Here is a 14,653-nt window from a genome sequence, read left to right on the forward strand (position 1 = left end):
GTTCATTCTGTGAGTATGTGGGGGTGGAGGGAGTGGGCAGCAGATACTAGTGATGTTTAGAGGAAATGAAATCCCCAATTTCCCTCACATTTAAGGAATTTCCCTCACATTTAGGGATCCATTTTAGAGACAATCAGTTTGACTAAGAAGTGCCGGGAAGAAAACCTAACTCTGTTGGCAGGCCATGGCAGAGCAGAGAGAGCTCCAGACCAACGGGCCTTTGGAAGGAACAGGAATGGGGTTAGAGGTAGCACTGGCCCCGCTCAGCCTGTACTCTCTGCCCCATTCTGCTTCAGTTTCCAGGACTGGAAGCAAGGACTGGGCCCTGGACACCGGGTGTATACGTGCGGCAACCCATCTCCCCTCCCTGGGCCAGTCATTCTTTGAGGGGTCACTGGGTCCCCTGGAGTAAATGAGAAGTTTGCCACAGCTTTAGGCACAGCTTTGCTTTTTATCTCATCAATGTACATTTTAATCTAACAGTCTAACAGCCCCACATTCCTCACCCCTGCCCAAGCCCTCTCCCCCTCTCCCCCGCCCCTGCCCAGTCAGCATCGCATCTGCATCAGGGGCAGAAAGTCACCAGGCACCATGTGATTCCAGGAGGGTGCAGCACCCGCGGCTGTCCCAAGAGGAGCACTCCCTGGAGAGTCCAGAGTCCAAGGAGGCCCAGGAAAGGAGAGGTTCGTGGGTTGAGTCTCATTGGAAAACCAGGTCTGCTGGGTCTCAGTCCCATTCAGATTCTGTCTCCCTGGGCATGTCCCTGCCAGTCAGAGCAGCAGAAGAGCAGAAATCCCAGACAGAGGGGCCTGTGGATCGAAAGGGGCCCGTAGCCCAAGTCCCACTCTGAGGGTGAGCGAGGCTGTTGGAATCCCCTTTCAGGCAGGCTGTAGAGATGCTCCTGGCTGCAGCTTCCTGACTGCTCTGTGACCCCACAAGTGCGAGGAGGGGCTCTTGAGACCAGCATCTTGGGGTTGTGCCACCAAGGAAGACAGAGGGCCAGTGCTGCTACCTGCAACCGCAAGACTCCACCACCATGTCCTCATACTGCTTATAGACCACGTTGTTGGCAGAGTCGATGAAGAGGATGCTGATGGGACTCAGCCGCGTGGGCACACAGCAGGTAGGTGGCGTGGACTCGGGGTCCATAGAGTTCATCAGGGTCTGGATGACTGCATGGTTCGTGGGCTCCAGGTGGGAGCGCAAGGGGAACTCACATAGCCCCTCACAGTGGAAGGCCTCATACTCAAGGGGCGCGATGATCCAGTCATCCCAGCCCATGTCCTTGAAATTGACATGCAGCGCCTTCCGACTGCAGCGGGCCTTGGGGTTCTTGCTGGGCCGCTTGCCCTGGCGTGTGGCCAGCGGAGCCCTCCGTTTTCGCCGCTGGCTGAACAGGTACTCATACACGGTCTTATCATCCTGGCCGGAGCGGGCCTTAATCTCATTAAAGAACAGATCCCGTTTCTTGGTGCGGCCGAACACCAGGAACAGGGCCTTCTCGTGAACCTGACGGGCAGCCCGGTCAAAGCCCAGGCCACGGAGGTCCACAGCCCGGCCCCGTTCCCAGGCCTCCAGCTCCAGGCACAGCTGGGCCGAGTTCTTAAAATTTCGGAAGAGCTTCCAGATGTCGAACACCTCCCAGCCAGATCCGTCCAGGCCTGGCACTGAGCGCACATCCAGCAAGGCTGCCGGCTGCCGGCCGCTGGGGCAGCTGGACAGCTTCAGCTGGGCAGCCCGCCCGCTACTGGGGGCCACTGGCTTGGCTGTGTCTGAGGGCTTCTTCCGCAAGATCCGCAGCTCGGCCCCTAGCAGCCCATCCTTCTCCAGGGCACTAATGTCAAACACGTACCTCTGCTTCCTGACCACAGGACCTCGGTCATCTAGAGAGAACACCCAGAAGTCATTCCCTGCAACCTCATCAAGAAAGCCAGTCACCTCTGCCTCAGGGGAGGGCCACGGCCCTCTCCCCTCTAGAGAGCTTTCTTTAACCTCTCCCCCACTCTGAGAGAGGCCAAGACCCAACCACTGAGAGCCTTTTTCAGAATAGGCAGCGTCCTACACAGCCTACCAAGGGTTGTTTATCTGTGGATGTGGCTGGGGTGATTTGAGTGGTTCTGGGTATTTGTGTCAATCACTGTTCATATCAGAAATCCACCTGCTTCAGGATTGCCTTCCACCTACCTCTCTCCTATGTTATCTAATATGCTATCTCACTGGTGAAATAGGTTTGGTGGGCAACGTGATCACTCCTGTTTTCCTAGAGGGCGAACCTGAGGCTCAGAGAAGTTAGGTGACTTGCTCAGAGTCACCAGCTAGAAAAAAGCATAGTTGAAACACTAGCCTTGAACTTTTTACGCTCAATCTGAAGCTGCTTCCACTACACCTTGAAGAAGATCTTAGTGGTCTCTTTTTACGGACGTGGCACAAAGAGGGGGAGTGACTTGACTATAGTCACACAGTGAATTAATAACAAAAGGGATCTACAATCCAATTTCCCCGCTTCCCAGTCTAATATTTTGTTGTGCATGTGTCTCACCCTGTTGGATGAATGAGTGTGTGTATGTGTGGAAGTTTGTGTGTATGACTGGGTTTATATGTGGGTAAAAAGGTGGCATATATAAGTGACATGTCAGGTGTATGTATGATTGGGCTTGTGTCAAAATTTAAAGGGTATATGTGTGTGTGTGTGTAAGAAGATTCCATGAATGTATATGTGTAAGAAGGTGTGTGTGCACATATATATATGTGTGTGTGTGTGTGTGTGTGTGATTCAGCATGTATGTACAAATATAAGGCTGTGTGTATGTATAAGAAACTCAGTAGTATGTCTGAATCAGCATGCCCTCTTTCCTAAATACAAATTTGCCATTGGAAAGCATTCATATATTGCTCTAGAAGGTGACTAATTAGGCCTTTAAACTCCCCATCTCCCCCTCTCTGAGCTCCCTTAGTGCTGGGGGGCACAATGACTTACTTTACGAGCCCCCAAGGGGTCACAGCTTTCCCTGACTGGGCAGGCAGCCAGGTCACCTCCCCCACCTCAGCCAGACCTGCTGCCTCTGTGGCTCCCCCGCCCTCTGTCATTCCCCCACAGGCCAGCTCTAATGAGGAGCCTCTCCCACTCGCTGACCCCTCCCCCACTCTGCCAGCCAAAGTCCTAAGACTCAGAACCAGAGCGTATGAGCTTCAATCACACTTAGGGAGAAACTGAGGCCCTGAAAGGGGAAGAGACTTGCTGAGATCACACAGCAAGTTGAGAGGAAAAGCCAAGACAGTAATGCCAGATGGGCAGAGGGAGAAATGAGGAGAGCAGTTATCTCCTGGGTTACTGATAAAAAGTATCTGTTTAGGACAGGACATGAAGTCTCATATTGAAGGGCTCTCAGAAATCACCCAGTCCAACCTTCATATTGTTATACAGACGGGGAAACTGACCCGGAAGGGAGAAGGAGCTTTCCCAAGGTCACACTGTTAAACCCGAGGTCTGTTGTCCACTCCCAAACCCCATATATCTGAGTGTCATTCCAAGACTCTAAGATGCCTCAGTTACTGTCTTCACCTCTCCCACCTCCTCTGCCCCCTAATCTGAGGGCAAAGTTGCAGAGCCAGGGGTAGCTAGAGATTAATTCCCCTGCCTTCTGAGAAAACTTACAAACCCCTGGAGCCTACCAAGTTTGGCCAATCCACATAGGAACAGAGCATGGCCTGGTGATCAAGAGTCTTAGAGTCTGGTCCCCAACTCTGCCACCAGCTGGCAGGTCTTGTCTCCCCTCTGGCCTTTAGTCATCCCCTCTGCACCTTGCAGGAACTGGGCTTGGTGACTCCCCAGGTGCCTCCAACTCGGACCTGCCAGCAACCCGGAACCTGTGTGAGATCGTCCCAGATACCAGCCCAGGCCAGGTGCACACTCGGTCTCCCACCAGTGCAGTGCCAGGGCTCTGAAGGGCCCCTCCGTGCATGCAGGTGCCCCTCCCTCTGAGCCGTGCCCCGGCCACCCCGCCCCCTCACCTTGCCCTTTGTCAATAAAGCTGGTGATGGTGTTGGCCAGGCCAGCCTCCAACTTCACGCTGCTGTTGCTTCCCTTCCTGTCAGCATCGGACAGCGTCCTGTACAGCGAGAGCATGTACTCGTGGGGCGTGATGGGGGGCGGGCGGAACGGTTCCTTGGGCTCTCGAGGGGCCCCAGGCTCCCTGGCCTTCTTCAGCAGGAAGGGGCTGGGGACAGCTCCTGCCTTTGGGGATACCTTACCCCCAGGAAGCTGTCCTTTTGGGGTCACAGTCCGCGTTGCAGCCTGCCTTGTCTGGGGAGGGTGTCCTGGCTTGGGTTCAGGGCCACCCGATCTGGGGGCCAGCTTTTTGGGTTCATCCTTCTTGGGCTGTGTCAGGCCTCCTGCCTGCCCGGTGCCCCCCTTTGCCCTGGCATTGGTGGCTCCCCCACCATAGCTGTGACCCCCTGGCCTGAATATATTCCGGGCCAGAGGGGGCCTCTCTTTGGCTTCTGCTTTGGCCAATCCTGGCCTGGTCCCCTGGGGTCTCTGGCCCAAGTCAGGGGCCCCCACAACAGTGCAGATAAATTCCAGGTCCAGCCAAGCCAGGTGCCAAAGCAAAAAAGTGAGGAATTTGGAGAGTCTCATCCTCTGGCCAGCCGCTGAATGACACCAAAGAGAACGGCGGCAGCAGCGAAGGTGCCTCTGGTTTGGCAGGAAAAACCATGAAAGGAGTGGACCCTCAAAAGCAGCGGCAGCAGCAGTAGCAGCAGCAGGAAAGGCTTTCTCCTCAGTCTGAGACTCTTTAAGTCTGCCGGGTGTGTGTTTGTATCCAGTCCCATAGTGGAAATGCTCTCGTATCCAGACGTGCACCGTCTCCAGTCAGCAGCTGAAAATAACTCGTTCTTGAAAGGAGAAAGCCGACCGCCCCCTTTCTCCTGCACAACTGACTGAGGGCTTGAAGGAGGCTTGTATAAGGCTGAGGGATTTTTCCAAGAAGGAAGAATGGCGTAATGCTGCCTGTGTGCTCCAGTTTTTTTTTTTTTAAGTTTTGAATCCTTTCCAGTGAAAATACTTCACACACACACACACACACACACACACACGCCTGCAGGTGCTCAGAAAAATCTTTTACAAACCTGAACTCAGGAATTGGAAACGGAATTTCAACCCAAACCAATTTAATTACTCTCTGATGTCATGCTGTCTAAACTCATTTAAGTGCGATATATTTATGTGAAAAAAATCACCGCTGCCCTTTCGAGGCCATGGCTCACGGGGGCTCTTGGCACAGAGCCCCGAAGCATGACTCTAGGCTTAGGGGGCCCCTCAGTCCATGGAACAGACTCAGGGGTCTTCACCTCCACCTCACTGGGCAGCCCACCCCACCCTCCTGAGGAGCGATGCTGAGGAATGAGCTCAAGGATCTTAAGCCCCCAAAACATGGGGAGTGTGGGTTTTCAGCTCAGTCCTTGGGGTGTTTTTAAAGCAGTTTCAACTCCTGCGTCTAGTCTGGGGCCTGATTTGTTGTTGGGGGGCAGCACAGATGGCAGCATTTACCCACAGTTTCTTTTATTTTAATAAACTTGTGGTGACCTAGAGACAGAAAATTATCAGTACCCGCCACACCCCTCCCCCAAACGCCACTGACTGGATTCAGATGATCTCTTCAGGCATTGGAGGGCACTGCCACCCGGGAGCCCACTCCTTGGAGAGAGGTATGTCCAGGGTGTGCCTCACTACCACCCCAGGAAAGACAGTTTTGTTGGAAAGGACTGGTTGAGTCCAGAGGCAGCAGACCCAGCCTGGGGCAGCAGCGGCCCCTGCAGGAGGCTGGAAAAATGACTTCCCACATGATGGGTTTCTGGTAGCTCTGGGAGAAGTCTGAATTCCAGCTGGACTCATGTGGGAACACTGTTCCCTTCACCTGGCAAATCCTCCTTTCACTTCCACAACTGGAGGAAGTCCTCCTCATCCTGAGAAATTCACCCTGAAAATTCGCCTCCTCTGGGAAGCCTTCCCGGATCCCCAGACAAAGCCAATGACCTCTTCTCGTACATTTCGCTACAACACTTGTCACAATGTAAGAGGTGTAGCAGGGGTAGAAGCAGCAGTCAGGCAAGCTTCCTTCTTAATCTAAGATCCTTGAAGCCTGCCTAACAGAGAGCTGTTCACACTCTAAGGCAAGTGAGGCGAACCTATGACACGCATGTCAGAGGTGACACGCAAACTCATTTTTTTGGTTGATTTTTCTTTGTTAAATGGCATTTAAATATATAAAATAAATATCAAAAATATAAGTCTTTGTTTTACTATGGTTGCAGATATCAAAAAATTTCTATATGTGACACAGCACCAGAGTTAAGTTAGGGTTTTTCAAAATGCTGACACGCCGAGCTCAAAAGGTTCGCCATCACTGCTCTAAGGTCACCAGACTGGTTTTCCAGCACAAGCTGACACACAGTAGAAGCAGCAGTGTTTGATGAATGGAAGATGAAACTCACAGCTGGGGTATCCAGGTGCCTGACCAGCCCTTTCGCTGTGATGCTCCTGGATCCTTGCTGCTCTTCAGAGCGCAGCAGCAGAACTTGGCCATTTCAAGCTTCATTTGGTGCTTCTAGGTCAGAAGCCCGGTAGAGCTCCCCCACCCCATCTCAAAGGACCAATGCACCACCAGGCACTCTTTGGGGAAGCTTTGAGGAAGACGATCCCTCCTATTTCCCAGATTCACACTTGGCTTCCCTTTTGACTTGTCCCCACTTACGCAGTCATCTCTGGCATTCCTCCCTCCTCTCCATTCCCATTGCTTCCCTGTCCTCATCCTCCTCACTGTCTGTCCTACTATAAGTCCCCTATGGCTGGCTTCCATGCCTTGAGGACATCTCTGTCCCAACCCTCCCTCTCTCTAAAACATACCCAACGAAAAGTGCCAACTCACGTGCCCTCCCCTCCAAGAAGCCTTCCCTCATCCGCCAGAAAACACACACTGCCGATTTGCCTTCGCACATTTTCTGTGCTCCTTTCCACTTTGGTAGCTCAAAGATAACCAGTTCTGCCCCTGCCCCTTGTCTCAAACACAGTTCATTTCTTCCACTCTGGGTACTTTTTTCATATTTTAAATATATTTTTATTGATTTCAGAGAGGAAGGGAGAGGGAGAGAGAGATGGAAACATCAATGACGAGAGAGAATCATTGATCGGCTGCCTCCTGCACGCCCCTTACTGCAACCCTGGGCATGTGCCCTTGACCGGAATCAAACCCAGGACCCTTCAGTCCGCAGGCCGACACTCTATCCACTGAGCCAAGCCAGCTAGGGCCATATATCTTTTTTAAATCATAACTTAATTCCTCATAACTGTAATAATTTATTTACATATCTGCCTCCCTCATTAGATTATGACTAGACTGTAGTATATTTATCTTTCAATTATTCCCAGCACTGGGCACAAGGCCCAGCACATAGCATATTCTCAGTATGTGTTGTATGGATGAATAAATCTCTAACTGGCCTTATATATGAAAGCCATCATTTTCTGCTTTAAGATGTAGTTATTTGTAGACGCACCCTGCCTTCCCTGCTGGACTCTGCGTTCCTTAAAGAGAGGGATTCTTGTCTTGCCACTGACTAGGAACTTTGTAAGGTCGAGTGAGTGAATAAATGAAGGGATGAATGAATCAAGCACCAATATGCCCCTGCACCCTGTTTGATAAAGAACAAGGGCTCCGGAACAAGAGGCCCGGTTGTGAATTCCAGTTCTGCTGTATGGTTTGCAGCGGTTCTCAACCTGTGGGTCGTGAACAATGAAAATACATCCTGCATATCAGATATTTACATTACGATTCATAACAGTAGCAAAATTACCGTTATGAAGTAGCAACAAAAATAATTTTATGGTTGGGTCACAACATGAGGAGCTGTATTAAAGGGTCGCGGCATTAGGAAGTTTGAGAACCCCTGGTTAGTGCATTGAGTGATCTTTGGAAACCTTTAAACCTGTCTGAAACTCTGAACAGGGATCATGACAGTACCTACTCACAGGGCTTTTATGGGGGTTCAGTGAAATGAATCATAAAAAGCGATTAGCCTAGCGCCTGGGAAACATTAATAACAGCTACTATTTACTGAGCACGTACTCTAGTAAACTAGACTTGGGGCCTGGTATCCCACAGCATTTTTACCTTAGGATGAAGATATTGTTAGTCCCACATTTTGCAGATAAAGACATTGAAGTTCAGAAAGGTTAAATTACTTTTTGAGCCTAATTCCTGCCTTGACACATTTTTTACCAAGGAATCCCAACCTGGCCTCTAGAAACACAACAAGTAAAAAAATGGGTAGTGGGGCAATTGAGGTATTCTTGGCTTCCGGTCAAGGTCTCATCCAATGAGCTGGGACTTTGGGACATGGAGGACTCAGATCAGGGGCTATTGTTTGAAGACCAGGGGACCCCCGAGTGGGGTGGGAGCAGGGAGAGGGGACTCGAAGCTTACTTAGAAGGCCCTCTCCAGGGAGGAGCCCAGGAGACCGGCCTGGCTCTCACTATAAAGGTGACTAATCACTTCAGTCCCCTCTGGTAATTGCAACCAGATGCTGCCGCTGGCAGCGCTTCAGTCCCAACATGTTTAATTACTGGGACGCAGAGTCCCTCAGTCCCCCGTGTCCCCTTACCTCCCCCTCTCCTGTCAGCAATATTAATGTCAAACTTGAGGTAAAGGATGGGAGCCTTGGGAAGCCACTGGCATGGAAATAATCTTTACAGTCCCTTCTACCATGTAGAGCCTTTAACTCTTGTACATGTTTACCCATCCATTATCTCATTGGCACTCCACAAAACATTCTCTTAAGGCCGGTAGGCCAGAATATTATTATCCCCATTTCACAGATGAGCAAACAGTAAGATGAATAATAATAATAATAATCCGTTGTTTTCAAACATTTAGCAATTTTCGAAGTGGTTTTACATTCATTGTGCTGTCAGAACCTCCCGAGATCTCTTGGAATCAGCCCAGCACAGCACAGTGACTAAGAGCATAGGCTCTGGGATCAGACAACTCAGTTTGTGTCCTGGCTCTGCCACTTAGCAATTGGGTGACCTTGGGTATTCATTCATTTCTGTATTTAGTTATCCAGCAACTATATATTAGGTGCCTAACATATGGTAGGTCCTGGGCCTGACCACTGGATATCTAACAGTGGATAAGACAACCAAGTCTGTGCTCACATTTTGTGAAAGAGACAAAGAAGCAAACAAGTGCATAGTTTCAGAGAATTCTGAGTACTGTGAAGAAAAATTAAGCAGTGTCAAAGGGATGTCTATTTTAGAGAGGAATGTGTCTTTGAGAGATGACATTTGAGTAGAGATGTGGATGTAGAGAGGGAATGAGCCATACAAGGGTCTGGGGGATAATCATTCCAGGTGGAGGAAACAGCAAATGCAAAGGTCCTGAGGCAGGAATGTGCTTGGCATATCTGAGGAACCATGAGAAGTCAGTGCATCTGAAGCAGAGTGAGGGGGAGGATGATAGATAGGGTCAGATCATGCCAGAACCACATCAAGTATGGACTCACACACCAGAGAAGGAAGTTGGATTTTATTTTTAGTGCAGTGGGAAACACAATGAAGGGTTCTAAATAGGAGAGCATCTGATCTGTAACATAATGATTAACAGGTGGGCTATCTGCCTTCAAATCCTGGCTCCCCAATTCACCAGCCATGTAATTTCAGGCTAGTTATTTAATCTTTCTGTGCCTCAGTTTCCTTATGTATAAAACTAGAGGCCCAGTGCACGAAATTCGTGCACGGGGAGGGTCCCTAGGCCTGGCTGGTGATCAGGGCCGATCGGGGCCTTCCTTCATTCCGCACTGCCCCCTGGTGGTCAGTGCACATCATAGCAGCGGTCAAACGAGTCAGTTGAACTCCCAAAGGGATAATTTGCATATTAGCCTTTTATTATATAGGACTAGAGGCCCAGTGCGCAAAAATTTGTGCACTGGTGAGGGAGGGGGGGTGGGGGTGTCCCTCAGCCCCACTTGTGCCCTCTCACAGTCTGGGACCCCTCCGGAGATAACCCCTGCTGGCTTAGGCCCGCTCCCCAGGTGGCAGATGGCAGGCCCGATCCCTTGGTGCCTGTCCCGCCTCCCCGGGGTTGAGCACATGGCAGGGCCGATCCGGGGGTTGGGGCGCCACCTCGGGTTGGGTCACACATGGGACGCCTGGACGGTGGCCTGGCGGGCCAGCCCATCGCTGCTGCCCCGCCCGGCCGCCCCGGGTTGGGTTGCACATGAGATGCCCGGATGGAGGCTGGGTGGGCTGGCCAATCACTGCTGCACTGCCCGGCCGCCCCGGGTCAGGTCGCATACAGACGCCCGCCGCCCCGGGTTGCAGATAGCAGGCCCGGATGGTGGCGGGGCAGGTGGGATGGTGCGCTCCTGCCCTGCCTGCAGTATGCAAATTAGCCGCCATCTTTGTTGGCGGCTAATTTGCATATCGCACTGATTAGCCAATGGGAGGCGTAGCGAAGGTATGGTCAATTACCATGTTTGTCTATTATTAGATAGGATGAGGATAATAATAATATACCTACTTCACAGAGTTGTTATGCATTAAGTTGTTGTGAGTCAAGCTCTTAGAACAGTGGCTCCATGCATAGTAAACACTACATAAATGTTGGCTATCATCTACAATAAAAACCACTTCCTGAACCTGCTTCTTTACCTACAAAATGAGGATAAAAATATCTCCTTCACAGACTTGTTATAAGAGCTAAATGTATTTACATATGTAAAGCACCTTTCTTTTTTTTCTCTTTCAGTAAGTAGTGGGTGCTTAAATTATAGTGGTTTTTTTTTTTAAAGATTCAGCTGTTAATATTGTTCCTGTTTCACAAATTAGAAAACTGAGTCTCAGAGAAGTTACGTGACTAACAGAAGTTTGAATTGTTTGTTTGTTTGTTTGTTTATAGCTAAAAAGGATGAAAGTAAAACTAAACCCAGACCCCTGACTCTGAATCAATGCTCTTCCCACATCAAGGAAGAACTGACCTTCTTTCTTGCTATCACCCTACATGTTAGGGATCGGCTGGAAGGAAGGCCTGGAATCCCTGACCCTCTATCTGTTTTTCTTCTAATCTGAGAGGCCTGGGCTGTCCTGATCCAGAGAAACCAGTCCTCCCTCAGCCATCATTCTGGTTTGTGGTGTTTACATTCCCCAGGAATTGCCACAGTTCTCCTCCAGTAAGCTCTCAATGGCTCCCCCAGCTGAGCTTCTTGGAAACTGCACCTTGTCCAAGCATGGGCCTTTTGTCCTATCAACGGTCGGCAAACTCATTAGTCAACAGAGCCAAATATCAACAGTACAACGATTGAAATTTCTTTTGAGAGCCAAATTTTTTAAACTTAAACTATATAGGTAGGTACATTGTTATTAACTTAATTAGGGTACTCCTAAGGCTTAGGAAGAGCCACACTCAAGGGGCTAAAGAACCGCATGTGGCTCGCGAGCCGCAGTTTGCCGACCAGGGATAGGTCAACACATCTCACTTGCCACAGAAAACCAATCTGAAAATTAATGTGTGGGTGTATGTGTGTTTCTGTCTGTTGAGGGGATGGGGTGTGAACAAAGTAGCTATATATTGTTCACTTTTATTCTTTATTTAAAATATTTTTTCCGCCGAAACCGGTTTGGCTCAGTGGATAGAGCGTCAGCCTGCGGACTGAAGGGTCCCAGGTTCGATTCCAGTCAAGGGCATGTACCTGGGTTGCGGGCATATCCCCAGTAGGAGATGTGCAGGAGGCAGCTGGTCGATGTTTCTCTCTCATCAATGTTTCTAACTCTCTATCTCTCTCCCTTCCTCTCTGTAAAAAATCAATAAAATATATTTTTAAAAAAATATATTTTTTCCACCCTGGCCACTGTGGCTCAGTTGGTTGGAGCATCCTTCATACACCAAAAGGTGGTAGGTTCAATTCCCTTCAGGGCACATACATACCCAAGTTGCGGGTTCGATCCCTTGTTGGGCACATATGGGAGGCAGCTGATCAATGTTTCTCTCTCTTTCTCTCAAATTAAAAAAAAAAGTTATGATTTTTAAAAAAGGAAGAAGAGTGCCAAGAACCTCCCAAGCTGCTTCCAGTTGCTTTTTAAAAAAAATATTTCTTGGCAGTGGCAGCAGGGCCTGCTGGCGCAGGGCGGTGATATCATCTTGTGCCCGGCCTTGGGGAGATGGGGGAGGGGTTAGGGTTAGGGTTAGGGACTACGGAATGGCCTGGAGTCTGAGGAACGGGAGCCTGAGGAGCTGCTGCTGGAGCCAGAGCATGAAGAGGAGCCAGCCCGGACCGTGCCCCACTAGGCGTCCCAGGCCCTGGGCCTGGCTTGGGAGTCCCGGCAGCCAGGAGGAGGAGGAGGAGGAGGAGGAGCAGGGACTGGTCTAGGGTGACCTGGGGGACGGCACCATTGAAGACCCGGAGCTGGAAGCGATTAAAGCTCGAGTCAGGAAGACGAGTCAGGAAGACGGAGGAAGGAGCTGAGAAGCTAAAATACAGGACAAGGTAGAGAAGCAAAGGAATATGAGTCCCCTCCAGGCAATGCTGGCCCAGTGATCATGTCTATCGAGGAGAAGATGGAGGCTGATGCCCGATCCATCTGTTGGCAATGTGGACTATGGTGCAACAGCAGAAGAGCTGGAAGCACATTTTCATGGCTGTGGTTCAGTCACCCATGTTACCATACTCTGTGACCAATTCAGTGGCCATCCCAAAGGGTTGGCATAGATAGAGTTCTCAGACAGAGTCAGTGAGGACTTCCCTGGCCTTAGATGAGCCCCTATTTAGAGGAAGACACATCAAGGTGATCCCAAAACGAACCAATAGACCAGGTATCAGCACAACAGACCGGGCGTTCCCATGAGCCCGAAACCACCAACTACAACAGTTCCCCATCTCTTCCCCATCTCTATTCTACAGTGGTTTTAACAGCACAGGTCTTGTCTACAGGTGCAGGCCTAGAGCGACTTCATGGTATTCCCCTAACTAAAAAAAAAAGTATGGACCTGGTCAATTGGGCTCGGTGGATAGAGTGATGGCCTGCGGACTGAAGGGTCCCGGGTTCGATTTCAGTCAAAGGCACATACCCAGGTTTCAAGCTCAATCCCTAGTAGGGGGCATGCAGGAGGCAGCCAATCAATGAATCTCTCTCATCATTGATGTTTCTATCTCTCTCTCTCTCCTTCTCCCTTCCTCTCTGAAATCAATAAAAATATTTAAAAAACAAACAAACGTGTATATTAGGAGGAGAGAAAGGAAAAAAAGAGGAAAGAAGGGGGGTGGAGAAAAATTTTTTAAAAAAACAACAACAGAAGATGACCTTGATTGGAAAAAACAAAAAGATATACCGTGGAAGCGGGGAGAATCCCATAACTAACTGCTGAGGAGGGACCTGCTCTGGGGGTTGGTGGTAGGGGAAGGCCCAGGGAGTGGGGTAGGGGGCTGCTTATTCACTCTGGGGATTCACCATGGACTCGACTCAGCTGTGCAAGCTGCTCCCACTGTTTCCTTGTCCCACTTCACCCCTTGGGGGCTGCTCAAGGGTAGGTGGGCATGGATGGAAGGGATTTTTTTTTTTTAAACCCAGGGCTCTAGAAGAACACCAAACTGTTCTTCTTGTCACTTTCCCACCATCTCTCCTTCACTCTCACAGTACCCTCCTGCCTGCTCCTGTCCTGCCAGGTCAACCACCCACCCACCCCTTTTCTGGCTCCCTGTTCCTTCAGATTGCCTGGTGATCTATTTTGTTTCCTTTTGTGTTTCTTTTTCTGTTCTGAGTGTCTTTCTTTGCAGGTTTCTGTATCTGTGCTGCTCCAAATATATCTGTGCTGCTCCGGGTGTAAATTCCCCTCCCCCTGGGGAAATGCACTGCCTTGTTTTGGGGGGTGTGGGGACTTTTTTTGTTTTTCAGTTTTGTTTTGTTTTTTCCTTTGCTTCCCTCCCCCCTTTTATTTGGAGGGAATGGGAAGAAGTGGGCACAGGGAGGTGGGAGGTGGATTTTATTTTTCTAGCTCATTTCCAAGAGGTGGGAGGTTTTTTTAAATATGTGTCATGAATAAAGTTGTTTTTGAAAATAAAAAACTGTTTGGCTTTTTGAGTGTAAAATATGTATATATGTATACATATATATATATATCTATCTTTATTGATTTTTTAAATTTATTGTCTAAAGTTTTACATATGTCTCCTTTTTCCCCCGCTTGACCCTCCCCCCTCCCCCCCCCCCCCCCCCCCGCCCTTTATTGATTTTTACAGAGAAAGGCAGGGAGAGGGAGAGAGAGATAGAAACATGGATTGGCTGCCTCTTGCACGCCCCCTACTAGGGATTGAGCCTGAAACCCAAGCATGTGCCCTGACCGGGAATCAAACTGGTGACCTCTTGGCATTTGGGTTGACACTCAACTACGGAGCCACACTGGCCTGGCTCCAGTGGCTTTCCCATACAAACGGCCTGTCTTGGCTCATGCTGCAGATTTTCCTAAATTCTCTCAAAGGTTCACAAGCCCCAAACAAGCAGCATCTGGCTTTGGCCTGCCATGTGCCTCTGGCTAGTGGCCCCAAGCCTGGTACTAGTGGCAGCCCAACTCAGTTTGCAACTTGGCCTCTCTCAGGCACTCCAAAC

General features: G+C 49.9%; 1 protein-coding gene and 1 pseudogene across 1 annotated transcript; one reads left to right on the forward strand and one right to left on the reverse strand.

Annotated features, from left to right (window-relative positions):
• Positions 1 to 878: 878 nt before the first annotated feature.
• On the reverse strand, positions 879 to 4,691 carry GDF5 (growth differentiation factor 5). Its single transcript, XM_070421516.1, has 2 exons — positions 4,012 to 4,691; positions 879 to 1,883 (listed from the first exon to the last, which is right to left on the reverse strand). The coding sequence occupies exons 1-2, from the start codon at positions 4,634 to 4,636 to the stop codon at positions 1,009 to 1,011; spliced, it is 1,500 nt and encodes a 499-aa protein (XP_070277617.1). The 5' UTR covers positions 4,637 to 4,691; the 3' UTR covers positions 879 to 1,008.
• Positions 4,692 to 11,234: 6,543 nt separating this feature from the next.
• LOC139013471 (polyadenylate-binding protein 2 pseudogene) lies at positions 11,235 to 13,021 on the forward strand (annotated as a pseudogene).
• Positions 13,022 to 14,653: the final 1,632 nt, after the last annotated feature.

This window comes from Myotis yumanensis, unplaced genomic scaffold (genome assembly GCF_028538775.1).
Source record: "Myotis yumanensis isolate MYYU_CA2020_CCGP unplaced genomic scaffold, mMyoYum1.0.hap1 SCAF_7, whole genome shotgun sequence".
NCBI classification, from domain to species: domain Eukaryota; kingdom Metazoa; phylum Chordata; class Mammalia; order Chiroptera; family Vespertilionidae; genus Myotis; species Myotis yumanensis.

Bases quoted from the DNA above. Each gene is read 5' to 3' on its own strand.
- GDF5 (XM_070421516.1), bottom strand. From the start codon at position 4,636: ATGAGACTCTCCAAATTCCTCACTTTTTTGCTTTGGCACCTGGCTTGG. The intron at 1,884-4,011 runs GTGAGGGGGCGG...TGTTCTCTCTAG, and splicing joins CTTTATTGACAAAGGGCAAG to ATGACCGAGGTCCTGTGGTC.